Genomic DNA, 21,204 nt, shown 5'->3' with positions numbered 1-21,204 from the left:
TTTAGGCTGTCTTCAGAAGTTACTGGCCTGGGGGCTCTGTAATGTATCTCATCATGCCCTAGTGCATTAGCCACCAGACAGGACTTTTCCAAAGCCCCATGAGACAATGCTTTCTATGGACTAATCTACAGAGGAGTTTCTGCCATTTCTAACTTTCTTATTATTCTGAGACATCAAAAGAAAATACTTCCTTTACTCTTTAAGCAACTGTGCTTCCTAACTCTTGTGTTGCTTTCATTACTGTTCCAGTTTTAACACTGTTGTGGCTCATAACATAAAGCAAAGAAAACTTATTTTTGGGGGTTAATTTTCATTGATGTTCATGCTTTGGCTAATCTGTATAAAAGCATGGGCCGTTAGTGTTCTAAACCACTGTATTCAGCTAGAGACTTGACAGTAAATTAAATGAGACGTTTTTATAAATAAATTTTTTTCCTGATTTAAAAAAAAGACGTGGTAGCTTTGTGCATACAACTGTTGTGTTGTTTAAACTTTGTTCTTTGTAACCAAGTTGCTAATTTGTCATTTGAGAAACACTATTTTATGGATTGTCAAACTAAGATCATAGACAAACTGCTTGTTTTCATTAACAATTAAAGGTTTCATATTATCATGTTTAAGGTCCCAGTGCTCATTGGGAAAGAGTGTAACAACTGTGCAATACTAGCAACGTTAGAAAGTATATTAACCCATTGTCAGGGATGGTAAGTCTTTTCAGGATTAGATAAAGCCAGACTCTGTAATTAGTAGAATAAGCATTTCTGCAAAACTTTGTTCATTTTTTAACAAAGTTGCTCTTGGAGAACTTCTTGCACTGCATAGAAAAGAGAACATGGCTTCTTGCTAAAAGAAGCCACTGGTTTGTATCTCTCTTGTTTTCCCATACTGACTGTAAGATCAGACACTGGGGAAAGAAAAGCAAGAACAAAAGAACAAACTTGGGTTCCGAGTACATTATTGCTCAGACCCTTCCTATTCTCCCATTCCCAGCAGCACTGTTCAGAGAGGCTTCTAGACAACACCTTTCACCCCTCCAGGAAACTAGCCCAGCAGCTGGGAGGATGATGACAATTTGCATTAAAAAGGGTGAATGGAGAGCTGGCCCAGTGTTTCATCCTGCCCTGACACTCTGCTTGAGCCATTCAGCTCCTCCTTTCCATCTGCGTATGGATCTTCACACAGAAGTGAAAGAAAGGGGCTGGCCCTGAGGTGTTGCTGCATACAGCGCTTCTGGCTGTGCTCTGGCCCCCTCCCCTCGTAGGGCACTGGCAATACTTTTCATGTTTATTGCTTTATCCTCATGAGAAAGCATGAGGTTTTGGCAGTGCAAGCGAGTAGCATCTTTAATGACGTGAAACTAATTCTACAACCTCCATCCCTACTCTGCTAAGGTCTATACTTGTCTCCGGGTATTTAGTTTGGGTTCCCAGTTCCTCTTACTGCTCTGGCCAAGTACTCACGGGGCATATCGATATTTTTTTTCCATCGACTCTAGGGTACAGTGAGCTCCTGTGTGTCTGGGTCATGAGACTGAGCCTGGAACTATGATATGACCAAGACTTGGCAATCTGTAGAAGTCAACAGCTTCTTCAATACAGATGCAGCCACACAACTCTTGACAATAAAGGCTGCCAAGGAAGATTACAGAATGCATCACTGCATCCCAGCACTCAGGAAGCTTTACCCAATGTTGAATTAGCTATTCCAACCATTAGGTTAGAAGAACTATAGTCTGTAGTACTAACCTTGACAAAATTCTTTGTTATTATTACTTAAAATACATTTATATGACTTAAAATACATTTTAACTTCTGAGTCTTTAAAGGAGAGCTGAAGCTGCTTTCACAGCAGAGGCCTGCATACTCTTTCATTTCCTAAATGCACACTCTAAATTTCCTCAATAGCAAAAGCAATTTCTTTGGCTAGTGTAAATGAAAAAACAACAGCAACAACAATGCCAACAAAAAACGAACATTATTGCAGCTCAGCAGTAAGTAGGTCAAGGCTTTGCTCTCCCAGTAAAGCTGCTAGGCAAAGGGCAGCAGCAGCTCTGTCACATAGAGCATCTTTCACATTAACAATTCCCATATGCCTTGCAGAATTGGCTAGAAAAGACTAGGATTTAACGAAACTAGTGCAGGGGCACATCTGTGTATGGAATGAGGAGAGATAAAATAAAGACACATGGACAAAGGAAGGAAAAACCGAAGTCTCTTGTGAGAGGGCTTTTGCAAAAAATACAGGCAGGAATGCGGTAAAATCTAGGCTGAAGACTCATTTTAATTTAATTATTTTAGTTGGAAAATATTTCTGAATGAGAAGAAAAAGTTCCTGGATACTTTTAATATACAAAACGGGCAAACAAAATACAAGAAGGTACATCTGGAGGGAGAAAAAAGAAAAGTAAAAAATAATGTTATCCAAGATAGAAAACTAAACCACCCATGCCCAAAGGTAGCTAAGAGAAAGCATGCACTTGATATGAAAAGGTCACTGCCCACACAACTGTGAGTTTCCAAATGAAAGATAACAGAAGTTCTGCAGCTTTCACATCATGAAATTGGTATCAGAGTTCTGGCAAACATCTCAAATTCAAGCAGCTCTGTTGTGTTTCTCAAATGAAACAAACAGAAAGTACGAATGCTGGCTGGAATATTCAACCAGAAGGAAAACCAACAGAGGTATTCAACCACATAACCTAGTCCATTGCTAATACGCAGAGTGTTTTCTGTTCTCAGACACAGCCAGAAGGCATCTATGGGCCCCAAACCGTGTGTTTGTGCCAGTCAAGGCTCCTAGGAAGCTAACAGCATAAACCTCACTGGTTCCATGAATGTAGGCACCTGGCAAGTGCCTCGGCCTCACCAGGCTGCATGGGCAGGGAGTTTCTCTGAGATTTCACAAGACAGTCTTAAAGCATGCGCTGAACCTTCCCCACCCAAACCCGCAGAAACAGAAGCATGCCTGGTTTTTGCATTTTTAAATATCAAAGAGTATGAAAACAAGAGTGCTTGTCTGAGATGGGAGAGATACCAAAATCCAGTTTCTTCCAGAGCCTCAATCTCAGCTGAATGTATTTCAGCACTATTTATGTACTCGGAACAGGACCTTCCCCTTCTTGGGCAAGTGCCACGATTATTGAACAAGAAAGTCACATATGCATACTAATTCAATCATTTTACAGTGGCACAGCTTCTACAGGAAAGACTGAAATTTTTAGGCTGCTCAACTAGATCACTGGAACTGCATGTTCAAAGGGGACAGCACAGAGAGGAGGGATTTGAACAAAGATCTCTTATATCCTCTGTAACTGCTGTAATCACCAATTATGCAAGGTATTAGTCCCTCTGCTATGTTTTTGGAGGAAAGACCTGGTTTAGACGTCTGCATAAGGAAATTGCTTGCATTTCTTTCCACAGCTAACAGGCCAGGATAGTTCTACGTGAAGTGATGAACCTTCATTTGAAGATCAAATGAAGGCAGATACTGAGAAACTGCTTCACACCAGAAAATTTCAGTGTCTTGTTCTGAGCAACACTTTCTAGGGAAACAAGTACATACTGCCTTTCTTGCTACTGAAGTGTACCTCCTGCTTGTTTCCAGGAAGGAATGCAGTAATGTTGATTAACTCAGTTTCTGCATCAATGCATGTGTCCTGTCACTCTCCAGACTGGCATGTGTCTCAAGACAGTAGCTGAAATGAAAGAGAAGTGTCAAATTCACCTGATGGTACCTAACAATTGGAAATTCTGAAACATTATATACTCACATTGTAGCTTCTAATGACACCTATAGCATGATTCCTCTTGGCTGTATGTCCAATTTCCTAGTGCAAACTTTCCTGATTATAAGAAAAAAAAAAAAGTCTTTATAAGTGCTGAAAATACTCCAGTATTAGAACAGTCCTCATTAGAACTATTTCTAGCTCAGTGTCTTTTAAGATGATGAAATGCAGAGAATTACAGTGGCATGCAATCAGCAAATTTTTTTCTCTCCTCAAACTGAATTTATTGGCAAGGGGCCTGATCAAAGCTAATGTTAATGTTCTTTTTAATTGATATTTGTAATTCTGAAGCAAAATTTTAAATTTATATGCTTTAGTGGAGGAATGACAAACAATCATGTTAGCAAATCAGAACAATGTTTTGTTTGTTGTTGCTATTTTGGTTTGGTTTTTTCTGCGCAATCACTTTTGGGCTCCTCTGTACTAAATACAGCCCTTTTTCCATATCTACTTCTAAGTCATGACAGCAGCAGCTTATTTCTTCCATGGTAGGAGAGAAGTTAGCACACAGATTATCGTCTGTGATTGACTGCACTTGCCAGAGAACAGCTAGCTACCAACAATAGGCAGCTGCAGTTTGCTGCTCCCTGCAGAGCTGCTAGTTAAAACTCCATTGCAAACATGCACGCACACACACATTTTGGTCCTGGAAGTCACCAGTTTCACAACCACTGAGCTGGGGAATCACAACAGTTTTTTGGTGGCAGGAGATCCACAGTTCTTAAATTTGGGCAAAACTCAATTATTCTATCAATAAATAAGGATTACAAATGCTAAGTCTTCCCCCTAAATTCTGGTTGTGTTTTCTGGAAACCCTGGAGATCAGAGGATTACAATATTCTTCTCAATTCCACTCTGCCAGAGATTAAAATTTTGGTTTTAATAATGGCTATGGACAGAGCTAGTTATTAGGACTACTTTCATCTTTATTGTTTAAAAACAGAATTCCAGAAAATTGAGAAGTTAGAAATTAAGGAATTACAAATTTTTAAAAACAATTATTTCCTCTAGTTAATCTTCTAGCTGAATAACTCATCAGAAACTCATAAAATTGTTTTCCAAAACTGACCACAGATTTAAATATGAATTAATTATGCCTAAGTTTTTAAGACACATTTACCTTGATAAATTAGCTTCGCCGTTCAGTAAAGTTGGGATAATTCCCTCTTCCCCTTTACAGCCATGCTACAACCACCGCTAAAAAGCAGGATGATTTCTTGACTTCTTGACACAACAGCACATGCACGTCAATGTAATGTATAAGACAAATAGCAAAGTCACTCCTCTCTCTTCACAAAGCTCTCTAAAAGCTTTGTTTCGGATGCTGAAGAAACATACAGTTGCGCACAATAAGCTGTATAAAACTTGTATACAACACTATTTGTGCATCTGTGAGGTTCCTCCAAAGAAAAAAGCACCAACTCCTAACCAACCAAGAGGGACCAATGCTGGCAGTTACTTCCTCAGCAATACATACACACATTGGCTTGTCCACCATCTTTACTCTCTCAACGGAAGTCATGGAAGGATAATGAATAGCGTGATGAGTGATCTGGTGTTTACTCTTGCCATCTATTCCTACTAATTAAAACAATGGGCTGCACTGGCTTTGGATTTGAATGAAGAAGCTCCCTGCACTGTAACTAAACTCACTGCCTTTAGCTTCTAACCACGAGGTACCTCTAAAGAGGGCAAGTGAATGAAAACAGCTAAACTGTTTTAATGCTCAGTTCCTTTCCTATTTATCAGCAGCTGAAACAGTGATTTGCAGACTGATGTACAAAATGAAACTAAAGTTACAGATATATGCACAAAATGGAAGTGTAAGTTATAAACTCAGAGGTTAATATTTTTATATTGTAAAAACACGTATGTCCATGACTATCAGTAAAATCTCAGTTTAACCACCTGTTTCTCTGACATTGAAGCCCAATGCAGAGAGTGGTTCTAAAGTTCAGTTTTAACAAGCTAGTATGTGTTGGTGAGTGAGTTTGGTGAAAAGCAAAGATAAGCAGAACTATTAGAAATTTAGCTTAGTTCTTCTCAGAGTGAATTTGGGAGGATTGTCTTTTGAAAACAAACCCAAAAAAACAGTCCATCTGTTAATATTGTACCACACTCTCAGCTGAAAGTTCTCTTGATAGCGATAAATGGATCTAGAGCTCTTTAACTACAGCATGACAGGTACCTTATACATTAATATTCAAATGTTTCGTGCTATAGGAAGACATTTCCAGTTTTGGCCAATTAAATTTTCTCCAACTTACCAAAACTTTAATTATTTGTTTCAATACTCTCTGAACATTTCTGTATTTCAACACTCTCTGAATGTTGCTATCTCAACAACAATAATGCATCTAAGACTGCAGTGTTATGTCAAACATTTTAGCAATAACAGCTACTTACACTCATGGTTATTGAATCAACCAAAACACCAATGGCTGTAAACCAGCATATGTGAGCAGGAATAAATGGATGCACCAAACTGCTTGAATTTTGACAGCTTTATAAATATAAAGAGCTGAATCCAAGGATCATGGAAAAATCAAACCACACACTTTTCCTATTTTTTCAAAAGTCCTCAGCAAATTTGAAATGTTTAAGATTGGCAAAAGTAAAAAAATACACTTTGGCCAGGGGAGGGGGAGGAAAAGACACTTACCAAAGCTCAAGGTAGTTCTGCTTTCTATGTCCTAGTCTTGTCAAGTCCACCAGTTCTTGATTTTACTTCATCTGTGTTTACCAGAACAGAAATCAATTTTAGATGCTCTGTGCCTAAGATATCTTAAGAAAATTTCTAGTATTTACAGCTAGAGAAATGATTTTACCTCATCAGTTTCCAGTGCAGTACCTCCCTCTCTAGCGTTCTGTCACCCTTTAATGTAGCTAGGCAAATATGTAAACATTGTGTTTTCATCCCTCTGGTTCAAGAAAAGTGAGGTATGCTACACTATGGCTGCGCTAAACAAAACAAAATACTATGAAGAAAAATACTTAGAACTGCCTATGGCACATCACAGTGTATATACACTGTGGAGAAGCTGTAGCTCAACGTTTCTGAGCTTGGTCCTTACACAGAGAAACTGTAACAGATCCTGAAAAAAAAGGTACATATTTTATTGGGAGCTGGGGCAACAGATGGAAGAGCACTTAGAAATTTTAAGATAACATATATGTGTAATATTTTCCTTTCCCTAACCCCCCCAATCTCAGAAAACTCTATACGCTATCACTTTTGCAAGTAATTTACTTCTATATACAATAACCCAAGTCTCAAAATTACCAGATAAGATATATCTAATCTTCCAAAACCTTAGAGATTCTTCAGTTACTTATTAGTTCTTTTAAAATACCTCTGGTAGGAAAAAAATAATTTTAATAGGAAAGATGCATTCAATATTGTAAAACATTTGAAATATACAGTTTTTACAGCAAATAATACACCACTGTAGATCTATAAAGATTTTTTTTAATACACTTGGCTCTTTACCACCACATGATCCTCTTTAAATAAATATTTAACAAAAGCATTTCACTTCTAACAATGGAAGTAACATCACGGGAAGATATTATCAACCATGATGCAGAAATGCTACAACAAAGCCCCTTTCACCCGCCAGTCTTGAGACAGCAAATCCTGCAATTCTTCTTCGTCTTCGCTACCAATAGTTTCATCCTCTTTCTCTTGTGTTGCTCTTAATCTCATGGCTTCCTTTAACTTCTCCTTCATCAGATCCTGGCGGTTACGCAAAAGCTCAACACGGCGATAACATTCACTGTTGAAAAGTAAACCACCTATTAACACTTGTAGCCTTTCCACATTAACTATATTTTCTACAGTGCTGGATTTTGCTTCTCCGACTTTGGATGAAGCAAGCTCCACAGTTTCCCATCAATTAAAAAATAAGCTTTCAATACGCTAGCGTACTTTCTCTTTGTTAATCAAGTGGAAACAGACCAGTGCAGAGAGGTGTGGTCAGTTCTCTTAACAATGAGATCTAACTCAAACATTTAACAACTGCAATACCACCACAAAATTTTTAAAAAACCACACTGAATCAATATCCACTTCTACACTGGAAGAGATGCCATTCTTTGCTCCACTTACGGTTTTCATAAAAAGATGAGCTATCAATCAGCTACCAATTTGATAACTTAGTGGTGGCATATCTGAAAATCGAAAATCAGCACAAGTGTTCAGATTCTTTATGTGCTTACTGTGTGCTGTTACAAAACATTTTAAGTGAACACAATCCACAAGTTTCCGTTTTCCATTTACTTAACAAGTCCTGTCCTTGAAATATGTTTTATAACAATTATTCTAGCCATTTTAACAGGGTATTTTGTTGAAAATGCTAAGTAATATCAGCCTGATTTGAATATATCTTTTCTTCCTTCATTCCTATTTGCTAGGAAAAGTCAACAAGGAAAAACTATTATCTAGATCCTGTTTCCCCTTGCATTTCTGCAATAGGATTACTTACAGGCAGTCACAGCTGAGTATTTGAAGGCTAAGGAAAACATGAATGTCACTGAAATTAATTTTATTTTGAATTTGATTTGAAGTAGCCTGCACTTAAATACACTCAGAGGACAAAGCTACAAAAGGAGTATTTAACAATTTGGAACTTTTCTTCTGGGGAAAAATAATTGTGGTAACAAACTTGAAATTCTCTACAAATTTCTGAATTTGATTCTATGTTCTACAGCATCCTAAGCTACTGGGGAAAATGAACGCTCAAAGACAGCCGGGCTTAGCTCAAGCCCTCTCCAAAATTACATGAGCACTGTTAAAAGACATTCCTGTACCACCAAAGCTCAGTTTGAATCCAATGCTGTTGTTACTATATGCTAATTATCTGTAGCACGTAAATCTGTCCAGATGGTTTAAGTGTTCCTTAAATTTTTAGTGTCTCCTTTTTGTTGCAAGGTTCATTAAAATCAGAATTCATTTTTTTTCTTTTCAGTCACTACCATTGCTATAATCACTGTTAATCAAATGTTGAGCTACATAAAGATGGTGATAATCTGTTCCACTAAGCTGTATTTCAGGTTACTTAAGAGTTTAAACTAATGCTTATCCAACCGCTACAGCTACTATTTCAACAAAATGAACAAAAAAGCCCCAGTTCATGCAATGAAGTGCAACATTCAAGAAAACCTTTAAGTACACTTTTATTAGAAACAAGGAGAGTTAGTCACAGAACAGGAAATTTTCAGTCCAGCAAATCAGTGGTGAAAACACAAATCTTGTTATTAAAATTTTAATTGCAGTACAGAATATCAGACTTTGTTTTTTAGAAGTGTTCACATAAATTCTATATCAATCAGAATTCACAGAGAAATACAAAGGAAGACATTTGAGAGAGGGAATAGGGACAGTTTGTTAAAAGAATTTGCCTACTATTGCTTTACTTTGCCCATGCCTGCTTGCTGTACTTTCAGTGATTCCAGTGCATTCTCTCTTTGCAAATAATTACGTAACTTTGCACCAAAATTCATGCTTTTATTAGGTATCATTCTGCAATTTGAAGGAGTCTGTCCTTCCAATATTTAGTGATTAATGACAGGTAATATCACAGAAGATTAACATTAAAAATGTTTTTAGCACTCTAGTCAAATAGTGATACATTACTGCTGGAGAACAGAAAGTTGGAGGAAAAATTGATCTACTTACATCTGCTCATCAATTTCTCCAATCTGACGATCTAGTCGTCCCTCCTCATCATCTTCTGCCACTATCGCTTCTGAAATCTAAACCAGAAAAGCACTAAGAAAATTCACCTTCATCCTCAATTCCACTGTTGTTCCTTTTTGATCTCTGTGTCTTTCCTTCCTCCCCTCTACCTCCAGTCAATGTCAGTCTCCTATACGTATACTCTCACCTTCACAAAAGACTCTGGAGGCAAATACAGAAAAAATCTGATCTGGTTTAATTTGAAGTAGAAATGTTTTTTCTTAAAACTAAAAGCAGTTTGGCTGCTTTGGGGTTAACCTTTCAAATTTTCCAATATACTACTATTTGAAACTAAGCATAAACAAACTACGTGCATCCAAAGTCTGAGGTTGAAATAGGACTATACCCCAATGCCTGGAACTTAACTACACATGCTTATTGAAAGTATTGGTTAAATATTCCCACTAGATCCCGAAGTGTTTCTAATCTGTTATTTTTTTCAGCATATACTTTCTCAAATCTGAATGTCTGGGAGATGCTATGCAATCAATGGTCCACGCATAACTGAGAAGATTCCTTCTAAGCTGAAGAATTATCTGAATGGCTAATGCTAGCAAAATGTATCCACCACCGCTTTTGTATGAACATTCGCTCTGTTTATAGTGCTGACCGCTTTAAAATGAGCAACAATAAAATTTTTTGCACCACTTTTCTTAGCAGCTGACATATAAGCAATTATTTACAATTAAAATTTAAAAACTAGCAAATACTCTAAAGGAAGATTGAGAACACCAGGTATCTTTAGTGACAGTTTGATATTATACAAAAGGGCAGATAAAAACCTGTTTCGGGAAGACTTTCCATGCAATGCTAAACAGTAAAAAATGGAAGTACAAAAAAATTGTGACCAACTTCTGTGTCACATGCACAAAATCTTTTGTCACTTTCCCAAATTTTGGGGTTCCTTTCCAGAACATGTAAATTAATCATAAAACCCAGGTTACCTATACTTTATATGAGTGGTAGTTTGTTCTGTGTTTTTCAAAGTTGAATATGAATATATCTCATCTGATGAGCCCACAATTATGTCCTCTTTGGATACAGGACACTGATCTGAGATATATGCTATCTTATTTAAATAAATTTAACTAATGTAACTAGATGTATATCGATGACTGGATCCTGACCAAAAGCTTTTTCAACTTAATTTCCCTTAACTAGAAAACAGAAGGAACCCTTTGCTCATTTATAAAGTGTATTTAACCACAAACTGCATTGCAACAAACAGCTGAGAAATGCAGATTTCAGTCATTCTGCTGCAGAGCTGCATGAAACTGTTGTTTTCCTTACTGTGTATAGTATTTAGAATCAATAAAAATAGATTCCATTACTTACTGTGTTGACCTGTCGCATTGCCTTTTGAAATTCATCCCATTCTTTGTCCATCTGATCCTTTGGAGCATCAACTTTTCGCACCTAAGGAACATGAAAAAACAAGCTTATTAAAAGTTTATGTCTAGTGACTCTTTGGGGCACTGTAAAACACCTGAGAAATCGGACAAATTACGCTGTGTTCTCAGAAAAGTCAGGTCAGCATGCTTCAGTTTAGCTAATGTATATGAATAAGAGAGTGCAGCTGCACAATGATTTTGGTGGAAAAATCTGACTCTAATCCTGGATTAAAACAACATCCTTGACTGCAGCATTAAAGAATAATTGACTAAGAATGGATGGTGTGGAATGTTTGGAGTAACAGAAGTGACTAAGTCTGTTAATTTGATGGTCTGCAATTTCACTATGTCAGGTGATAACCTTTAAATTCTTCTGTAAACTGCCTGTTCAATCATATATAGTAGCCATCTCACAAGCCAAAAAGCAGTGAATTATTTGCCTTTGGCATAACATAAAATATCATTTGATATTTGTCGCTAGTATGACTAGTGTTAAGACAGTCTGACTATATTTCAGATCTAGTCTAATTTTGTTGGCTAACAGAAGAAATAGTACAGCTACATACCAATTTTTAACAACATGCAAAGCTTATTCTTCTGTGGTAGGTGGCATTAATTACTAAGAGAAGACTGAAAAAGTAGTAGCTGTAAGAATTCACTTAAGAACTACAACTAAGGTAATCAAAACTCTGTTAAAAACAAGCAAATAAACAAGATAATCTACCTGTGTGACCAAAATTTCCACAATTCAAGACTGGAAGATGTGGTACATAACATGTGTTAGATGACAGATTATGCCTGGCTCTGGACTGGGTGGAAATTATATAGCTAGAGGAACTAAGCAGTTTCAACAGAGTAATTCATGACACCATCTTTTTGCATTAGTTTTATTTTTTCTTTATTTGTTCCTCTCTTTTGGTAACACATCAGTCATCATGATGGTAAAGACAACAGTTTGGTACATTTTATTCCTGAATGATTATACAAAATCCAGTAGTATGAATTAAGTTTGTAGAATAAATTAGAAGCTTCCAAGCAAACTACGTACTGGGAAGTAATAGTCATCATTTCATTTTCTGTTCTGTGATTATTTCTATCATATGTGTATGTACTGTGTTATTACACATTGTGGTTGTCTTTTGTAATTCATAATTATTTGTATTTCTTACAATAAATTTAAACACTAAAGATATTATTTTTCCTTGAAATATTTATCTAATCCAGAATTTATATGCTTTACAAATTACTAATGTAAAGAATTAATGTTTTTCACACCCACAATATCCCTTCCAAAGGCTCACTGTTAATTCTGAAAATAATTATTTTGTGTATGAGTCCAGCAAAGAATCACTGCAGTCATCTCAGTATAAGCAATGTCACGAATATTTTCCTTCCCCTGCATATTAGCTAAATTTAGAAAGGGCTGATTAAAAAGAAGAGCACCTGAAAGCAATTCAAGGAAGAGCTTATTGGAAAATGTATCCACTTGTAGATTTTAGTAGCCAAGGCGATGACCAGAACAAAAAATCACTAACCCATGTTCTCAGAGATATAAGCAGATTCTCCTTTGCCTGCTAGGCAATCCTGCTTTGTACAAGCTTCCAAGCTCATGGTGAAACTAATTATTTGAAAAATTTAACACTCCAGTTAGTCATATGCAAAAGAAAAAGTGTGGCTTTTTCAGCTACATATTTCAATGTTCAGAATGTCACTGTTCAAAACTATTCACATATGCCAGCACGTGGGCATGAGTGGTGCCTAAAGAACCTTGCCAGAGCAAGAGATACCAAAAGCTTGTAATTGGGACAGTGGGACTAACAGAACATAAAGCAGCATTATTTGGAAGGTGTTCAAATCAGAATTCATGGCTTAGCCTCACAATCCAATTTAAATACACCAGCAGCCTTCTACAGTGTGAACAATATGGAAAAATACTCCAGGAAAATAGAAAACACTTTGAGCCTACAACACTATTATTTCAATAAACAGAGCAGGAAAGCCATCAAATCTGTGGCAAATTTTACAAAACAAACAAACAAAAAAGCCCCAACAGCAACAAAAAGGGTTTCTAATTCAAATATCAGTATTTATTTTGGTCATCATTTGCTACTGTGCAAGTTGAAAGTAGTATGAATGATTCTGATCCAAACGTCAAGATTTTCAGTTGTGTTTTTTTGAGATGCATGTTGAATGCATGCATTTCTTTTCCGAGCACCAAAAAAATCCACAGTGATAGAAGACAAGAGGGCTGAAGACCAAGTTCAGTGTTGTAATATGCCAGTACTAGAGATTACAGTGTATGCCACAATCTAGCTATTTTCACTCTTAACAGGACGTATAGCATCAGTCACATAGCAACTCTTTAACACGTTTCAACAGGATCTTTCAAAGGACATTACAGAACTATTGTTACATCCTTAATTCCAAAGCAGAACTGGATACACAAATTAGGTGAAATGCTTTTCCTGGGGTGACTCAAAAGAAATAAAAGTAACAGGTGGACTGTTCAAATCTCAGTCCAGCATTTCAATCAACAAATAACACTTCTTCAGTCTTCTTTAAGAGCCACAAAGGAACCACAATCAAAAGTATCTTCCAAGAGTTTAACAAGCTTTTCCCACCCACCCCCATCCCTTTTTGTATTTTCTAATTAATACAGAAAGCTGTGACAAGGCAGGTTTAGACTGGACATTCAGAAGCATTTCTGTACCAAGAGGGTGGTCAAACACTGGACCAGGCTTCCTAGAGAGGAGGTTTATGTCCCATGCCTGTCGGTGTTTAAGAGGCATTTGGACAACGCCCATTAACAACATGCTTTAACTTTTGGTCAGCCCTGAACTAGTCAGGCAGTGGGACTAGATGATCGCTATAGGTCCCTTCCAACTGAAATAGCCTATTCTATTCTAAATAGTTCATTTTCTTACATTCTGATATGACTAATTACCTGGAAAAGCATCCTTACTCCTCAGAAAGCATTACAACTGGCAGAAATAAATCCAGAAGCACAAAAAGATCATATGACTTACTTTTGCATCCACTTCAGGATCATCGAAGAAACCTTCTGGCAAAGCTTCAGCCGTGTTTTCTTTCCTGAAATGATTGACCACTATTATCCCAAGTTAACACTTTACAACCTGCTTTATTGTAGAGTTAAAAATAGTCGAGAATAAAATCCATAATCTTGTAGAAAAGGACCCAGAAACAGAGCCAGTTCTTTATGCCCCGAGTTTTACCTACAACCATCAAAACTTTCTTCTTCAGCATGATCTTACCTAACTTAAAAGAAACTACACAGACAGGTCTAAATCTCACTGTCACAACAGGAGCTTAGGTTTCTTAAACTATTCTTTCCAGTGCACTGAGCACCCAAACATTTTAACAGCACAGTCTGTACTTTTGAAAACTTAAACCACTGTCTAAAAAGTGCTCAAGTGAAGTGAACCATTACTATAGAACAAGCAAATGGTTTTCTTTAAACTGTTAAAGCAGAGGTTGCCATTAAGCTTCCAAAGTATCTTGCGTTAAAATTTCCAAATAGAGATGTCTGACACTGTATGGCATTGCTCCATCTCTTATCCTACCCCTATTGTATGAAACACCTGTCTGAAATAATGCTAGATGCTGACACATACACAAACTATGCAGAATACAAGTTGACAACATGATATATTTCTAAGTGATCACTGTCTGTATTTCCTGGAAGAGTAATGTTTATTTACAATTCCCAAATCCATCAGTATTTGATTTGACTGCTTACCTTTCCACTATCTTCTCCTGTATCTCTGCTTTCTGTATGGATCCTGAATGGGAAACTATAGGAGCGGCTGTAGTTTTGCTGTCAAAGAAGTCTGTAAGAAAGGACAGAAGCCTATGAACAGAAAGAACAACTGTTCAAGCTTCTTTATAAAATTCTGACTAGACAGGAATTTCAAATAACACCTTATAGAATCAAGGGAAGAACAGCCAGACATTATTTCACATGACAACCTCAAACAATCAGAACATAAATCAGTAAGCATGCCAAGAAAACACCACACAGTAACAAGCCATCAAAGAACCTCCTTTCTCTGCTTCCAACGTTACACACCCTAACCAGCTAACAGCAATAATTAGAAAAATACATGAAAACCACTCCATCATCACAACACAGCTTCTCCTTACTGAATCACTATTTCAGTCAGCATTACCTGCAGGCAGAGAATTAGCTACTACTTCTTGACTTGGAGGTGTAATTTCAGTGTTATGCGTAGCAGAAGATTTGTCTGATTTATCTTGTTCTTCCTCTTCATCATCATCATCATCATCATCATAATTTCCTGACAATAAACTGGGACCTGGATCCTTTGAAAGCTTTTCATTTGCACTATCCTGCTCCATTTCATCAAAAAAATCTGCTGGTAGCCTAGTAAAGAACACACAACATAACTATTTCAGACTTCACACAGATCAGTTACAGTCTACCATATGAAGCCTATTCAATCTGTGAGCAATATGATTTTTTGGATAGTGTGCAACACCCTAAACCGCACAGCTACCAATGTAACCACTCTCTGAAGGCAGCACATACTTGTTGCTTTCATTTGAAGTTTCCCAGAAATGCTCAGGTTAATTCTGAGAACACACTTCAGTTCCATTTCTGTATCTAAATACTGAATATCAGAAACATTAATAAAAACATCCCATAACAAAGCACATTGGGAGGAATGGCAGCTTAGGTAATTCTATGTCCGCAAAGTCATTTGCATCAGTATACCTACTGTGAACACATTAAATACAAAATTCATAGTTCAACGGTCACACTAATGTAATGTAAACCTTGATAACCTTCATGTATAACACAACTACTTGTTTTGGATACCTACTACTGCTCAGAACTGCAGCTTAGAAGAGCCACACAGGCTCAGCAATGAGAAAACCCAGATTTGCTTAGAATAGCTGCAGGCCTGCAAGCCAAACATTTTTCCAGGTTATATTTTAAAATAATCATACTGATCAGTTTAATAATGAACAAACAAACCTCTCAACTGTTAATTTTGTGCATATACTCAGAAGTTTTACAAGGTAACAACAGATAGTATCTGTGCAAGACAGTAACACTTTATCCTGTGAAGAAGTGTACAAGAAACCTGCAGGCCTCATGTGATACCTAACAACCACATAAAGATGTCCAAATCCCTTCAGAAATCTTTAGTGGCAGTAAGATGTTTAACCCAATCTCTTGAAGTCATTTATATCTGCGAGAGTTCAACTGCATGATATGCATTTACAGGAATTTTCAGTAACAAAAAAAAATCTTTATAAAGATACATTGATGACATTTTTGGTGGTTTTTGTGAGCATCATTCAAATGTACAATTCAATATACATTCTAAATTTGTCTTAATTTCAAACTACCATCTCTTCTGCAGTATGCTAGCATTAGAGTGCATGCCACAAGCTAGTTATTTTCACTCTAAGAAACTGTGTAATGCCACCATGTATTAATCCTTAAAGGTCCGATAGCGACAGTAAAAGAATTCCTGTTTTGTCAGAGACACTATAGTTAATACCAGATTTTCTCATCTGCACTGAGGAAGATGCTGCCATGTTCAGGAACATACACATTAGAAAATTAGCAGGGATCTGCTGATTCTCTAAACCTTTACCCTTGGCTAGGAAGGAGAAACAAGGAAGAATAGGGTGAGAACGCAGCAGCTGGTACAGTAATAAGAAATTCTCATGTAGTAAGACCTACTTACCCAGATGTAGATGTATGTGGCTTTTCATCTGTACCTGTATAAAACCAAGAGTCACTTCTTACAATCGGTGCTTTTAAAAGAAATATCCCTCAGACAGACTCCTACTATAGCAGCAAGTTCACAAATGCACACCCAGATAGATAAGATTTCATATATTTACACGATTAGTAGCATCAAGGGAAAAAAATTAACTATCTTTCCTGTAGCATGAACTTTCATACCTGGTTTGAAGTAAACCAGTAGCTTGATCCCACTGAAAAGGAGTAACACCACTTCTGGGCAACCGCTTCTGCTGTTTAATTTACAAATCTTTCTGGTTGTTTGGACCACGCCCACAGCTCCATGACCTAACTTAACCCAATAACCCAGATGAAAACTAGGTAAGCTACCAAAAATGCAGGTTTTTCCTGACCTGTGAACTCACAAAGAGCAAGGCAGACCTTTTCCCTTTTCAGTAGCAACAGGCTGATATTAACTCAAGTCTTATGCATCCACACTCACTTCCATGAGAAAAAAAACAAACCAAAAACATTCAAGATGTAAAGTGGCTAGATTCTGGCAAGTGCTTGGTAAGTATTTTTCTCTCCTTACCTTTTATTCTCTTTAACTCTGTGTTGTCTGTATCAACAGTTTTTCTCTTGACAGGATGAGATGATGTGCTAGCAGCAGAACCAGTTGCTGTCTGCTTTGTACCTTTTAATTCCGCAACTCTCTGTAGGGAAGTACAAAATCCAGCAAACTGTCCTAGCAGGAACTTCTGGATTGCAGCTTAAAATACAGTGCTTTTAGAACAGTTTCTTAAAGCAAGTCAATATCTTTCTACAACAAGAGCACTGAAATAGACATCACGGATACCAAAACCAAGACCAATGTTCCTGTCAACCTCTTCTTGAATGATGTGACATGAGGGCAGAGGAATTGACACTTGCACAAGGGAGGCTATATGAGTGAGAAAGGAGACTAAGATCAGCGACACTTACAGCAGTAAGACACTGTAGGAAGGATCAGGAAGACTGGACCTATCCTAAGATCCTGGAATATTAAGCATCTTAAAATTAAAACACAGCTGTAGTATTAAAGACATTAAAGTCACTGTGCCTTGCAACAACCATCTACTCAGTATGCAGCAATGAACTAGGAACCCCTCAGTTCTTTTGGTCTTTTCCTCGTTACTTGTCTCTCAGTTTCCACTAAGAAGCGGCAGCAGAATTTAAAGGTATAAAAAAACCCTGATTTAAGGTTGCAACCAAGTTACAAGCTCCCTGAAATCGCTTCACAAATTCTTTATTTTTACTGCTAATTTATAAAGAAAAAGCAACACATTTTCTTAACCACGTGTAAGCTGCCACTTGGTAACATACAGGTGAAAAAGCAATCCCAAGGAGGGTTTACAAGTCGGAGTCGCAGACAAGTGACAGTTGAAAGTTGTCGCTAACGTGGAAATAGCTTTACTTCAGAGTACGCCCCTTAGACACGGGACCGTTCTCTCAAGTGATGCCCTTTCAACGGGTACACAGGTTTCAAGAAGAAAAGGCAGCTCCGACATTCAGGCTAGTTCTGACACGACTCTCTCCTGACAGATGCTCAGCGGTTACCTGGCAGCGCGCACCCCGCAAAGCGGGTGCCCTGGAGCCGCCCCGCTCCCCCCCGACCCCCCCCCAGCGCCGAGCCGCCCGCGCCGCCCGGGCGGGAAGCCCCCGGCCGCTCACCTCACGGTGCTGCTTGCCCAGGGCGTGGGTCTGCCACAGCAGCTCGCTCTTGACGGGCGCGTTGCACAGCGTGCAGCTCAGGTGCCCCAGGCTGTTGTACGTACCGGCCGCCGTTAAGGGAAGCAGGGCGCTGCGGCACGGACCCCGGCACGGACCCCGCCCGCCCCCCACCGCCCCGCAACGGCCACCCCCTCCCACCCGCCGGGCCGGGCCGGGCCGGGCCGGGCCAGCGCCCGAGGAGAGGGCTAGAGCGCCCAGTGCCGAGGATATTTGGCGAAGGGCGAGTCGATCCGCTTCTTTCCCGCGTTCTGCCGCTGCTTCTCCCGCATGAGGCGCCGCAGCTCCTCCTGCCGCACCTGCTTCCGCCCCGCGCCCACCCCGGCCGCCGCCATCTTCCCCCGGCGAGCAGAGCGGCAGGGCGGGGCCGGGACCCAAGTGACGCTGCGGCCCCGCCCCGCAACGTACACCGGATGGGCGGGGCTCCTGGTGGGCGGAGCTTCGGCTGGGGGCGCGGGAAGCGGAGCCCGGCCCGCCCGCCCCCCCCGCCCCCCAGCCCCCGGGGGAGGCGCAGGAGCAAAAGTAAGGTGATGGCAGCAGAGAAGCGGAAAAAAAACTTGGGCTTGATCAGGGTCTTCAGTAGTTAAAGCCTCTGGAGCACCGTCGGAACTAGCCAGGCATGGTACTGCAGCTGCGGGCCGCGTCTCTGAATAAATGCCCTTAAAAGTGCCGGAAAAGCCACGCCACAAAATAAGTAAAAAATAAACAAGAAACCCAGTACACCCCGTACGTCCCAACCGGGAAAAGTGCTTCTAAAAAACAAAAACAGAAACGGCTTTTCTTGAAGCTTCAGCTCACGGCCGGTCAGGGTGACACCGCAGGCGCCCCCCCCCCCGCTCCCGCCCTGGCGGTCCCCCCGCTGGAACAGCCCGCACCGCACCCGCACCGCGACCACGGACAGCTGGGAACGCTCCGCATTTTATTTTTGCTTTTTCATTTATGATAGTACAATAATACAACTAAAAAAAAACCTCCAGCCCCAAGTTCCACGGTGTTAAACTCCACTCCAAACGACGAGTGCCCATTACAAGTCAAAGAAGCGTTACTCCAGGTTTACAGGGACACTGCCTTCAGGAGGACCCGGTCACAGGGGACACGGCTACAACCAGGCGTGTTTTACGCTGTTCCCAGAAAGCAAGCTGCCCCGCGGCTCCCTGAACGGCGGATTTAGTTCGTCTCACACCAGCCTGCAGGAGCTGCGGGAGCAAACGGGGCAAGGAAGCGTCTAATTCCATTTCCACGTTCGTCAAATGGCCAGAAGGCAAATCAGGGGTGTGTGTGTGTGTGTGTGTGTGTAAACGCAGCCAGAGCAACACAGCAGCCGGAGGAAAACGATGGGGTAAGTGCAGCCACGAGCGCCTTTGACACGAGCAGGGCAAGCGGCTGGGGTGAGGAAATGATTCAGTCGCAAAGTATCACAGTACATCTAGAATACAGCATCAGTGAGAATACAGATCTCAATCTTAAGCTATATTAACGTTTACAAATACTGGAGAATATGTTAAATCTCTTCTTCCTTCCCCTTTCTCCCACAGCTGTGGTCTGCTGCAATTTCGAAAAGCACAGGAGTTTGCTTTTACTGAAATTTAAGGCTATTTTGAAAAAATGAAGTGTAGGACCCCCCTTTCCAAACCAAGTATAAAAGTCAATCAACTCCAGGTCTTAGATAACTAAACACAACCATCCATTTTCCAAAGTGAATCAACACATTTTTGTATTTGGAAGACAGAAAATTTTATATTCCAAAAGCTTGTTTTCAATATACAGACTTATGTCCTAGAAACCAAATATTCTGATACCATGAGTTACCACCATAAGGTAACTTCAGCTCAGGACACCCACCCTTTGCTGAATCCAGATGTGCTGGTGGGAGAGGTTCATCATCATTCTCTTTGCCTCAAAGTACCTGATTATCAAAAGATCTGCTGTGGAACATAGGAAAGTTAATCCACCTGGCTTTGAGACAGGCTGAGGATTTACTCACACAAGCACATCTCAAGAAGCAGCAGTTTCTGGGAAGGTGTGCTGGGAAGACAATGTCTGCCTATAGCCTTAGTGTTCTCATCCAAGAGAGAAAAAATGCAAAGGAGCAGCAGAAACAGACACAGTCTTAGCCATGACCACAGCTCCCAATTCTCTTCATGGACACAAGATGATCCTTAACAGACATGCACCTGTGAAAGTTCAGTACATTAGAGGACTTACATTTGAGAGGGTGAGGATCCTTTCCATTACAGGAAAGCAGGTAATTTTGCATTCCCTGAATTAAGCAACAATGTTGCTGGTGGTTTAAGAGTCAGATGAATCTGGTCTAGAAGCAGCACCAAGCTAGGTAGGGTTTCACAAAAATAGCTACAACCAACTCTTCTTCCTCCTAATCTTGACGTGCTGGGGATATGCAGCATGACCAGACTAGTAGCTTAGGAAAAAATATCCACAATCCCAGCAAACGTACCATTTCCTAACGTGATAGACAAGCTTCTTAGTTGAGACCTTGAAATCCTCCACAGATGCTGAGAAGCAAGTTACATATGGAAAAAATACAACCTTGAAGAAACAGGTTAATGGTAAAAAATACGGCAACTCCAATTTTGGTATAGTCAAAAGGCATGTTTAGAATAAAAGTGACTCTTTCTAATGCAGGGCTATCATTTCATTTGTTCAATGGCATTTTTCACTGAAGAAATGCTCCCCCAATTACAAACATCAAAGATAATACTTTAATAATAATACTTTAGATATTATTTAAGGTTTATAATTTATTAGAAGTTAACATCTTTTTGCACAC

General features: G+C 39.4%; 2 protein-coding genes across 3 annotated transcripts in view; one reads left to right on the top strand and one right to left on the bottom strand.

The window, feature by feature from the left end:
- Positions 1-10,850, top strand: part of LOC308060006 (poly(rC)-binding protein 3-like) — a 528,829-nt gene extending 517,979 nt beyond the window's left edge. The window contains exon 15 of one of the 2 annotated variants that reach the window (XM_080378167.1): positions 9,965-10,850. In XM_080378167.1, the coding sequence (XP_080234293.1) occupies positions 9,965-10,025 (61 nt within the window). In that variant the 3' untranslated portion in view covers positions 10,026-10,850. Of the gene's footprint in view, positions 1-5; positions 1,490-9,964 lie in introns of those variants that run through there. The other variant, XM_080378169.1, reaches the window with a different exon arrangement.
- Positions 6,878-18,802, bottom strand: ZNF830 (zinc finger protein 830). Its single transcript, XM_080378177.1, has 10 exons — positions 18,630-18,802; positions 18,360-18,459; positions 17,242-17,362; positions 16,651-16,684; positions 15,100-15,314; positions 14,670-14,760; positions 13,939-14,002; positions 10,857-10,937; positions 9,462-9,538; positions 6,878-7,560 (listed from the first exon to the last, which is right to left on the bottom strand). The coding sequence occupies exons 1-10, from the start codon at positions 18,749-18,751 to the stop codon at positions 7,377-7,379; spliced, it is 1,089 nt and encodes a 362-aa protein (XP_080234303.1). The 5' UTR covers positions 18,752-18,802; the 3' UTR covers positions 6,878-7,376.
- Between the last annotated feature and the right edge of the window lie 2,402 nt (positions 18,803-21,204).

Source organism: Falco punctatus (assembly GCF_963210335.1).
Source record: "Falco punctatus genome assembly, chromosome: 3".
NCBI lineage: Eukaryota > Metazoa > Chordata > Aves > Falconiformes > Falconidae > Falco > Falco punctatus.
This window is presented reverse-complemented; position numbering and strand designations above follow the sequence as displayed.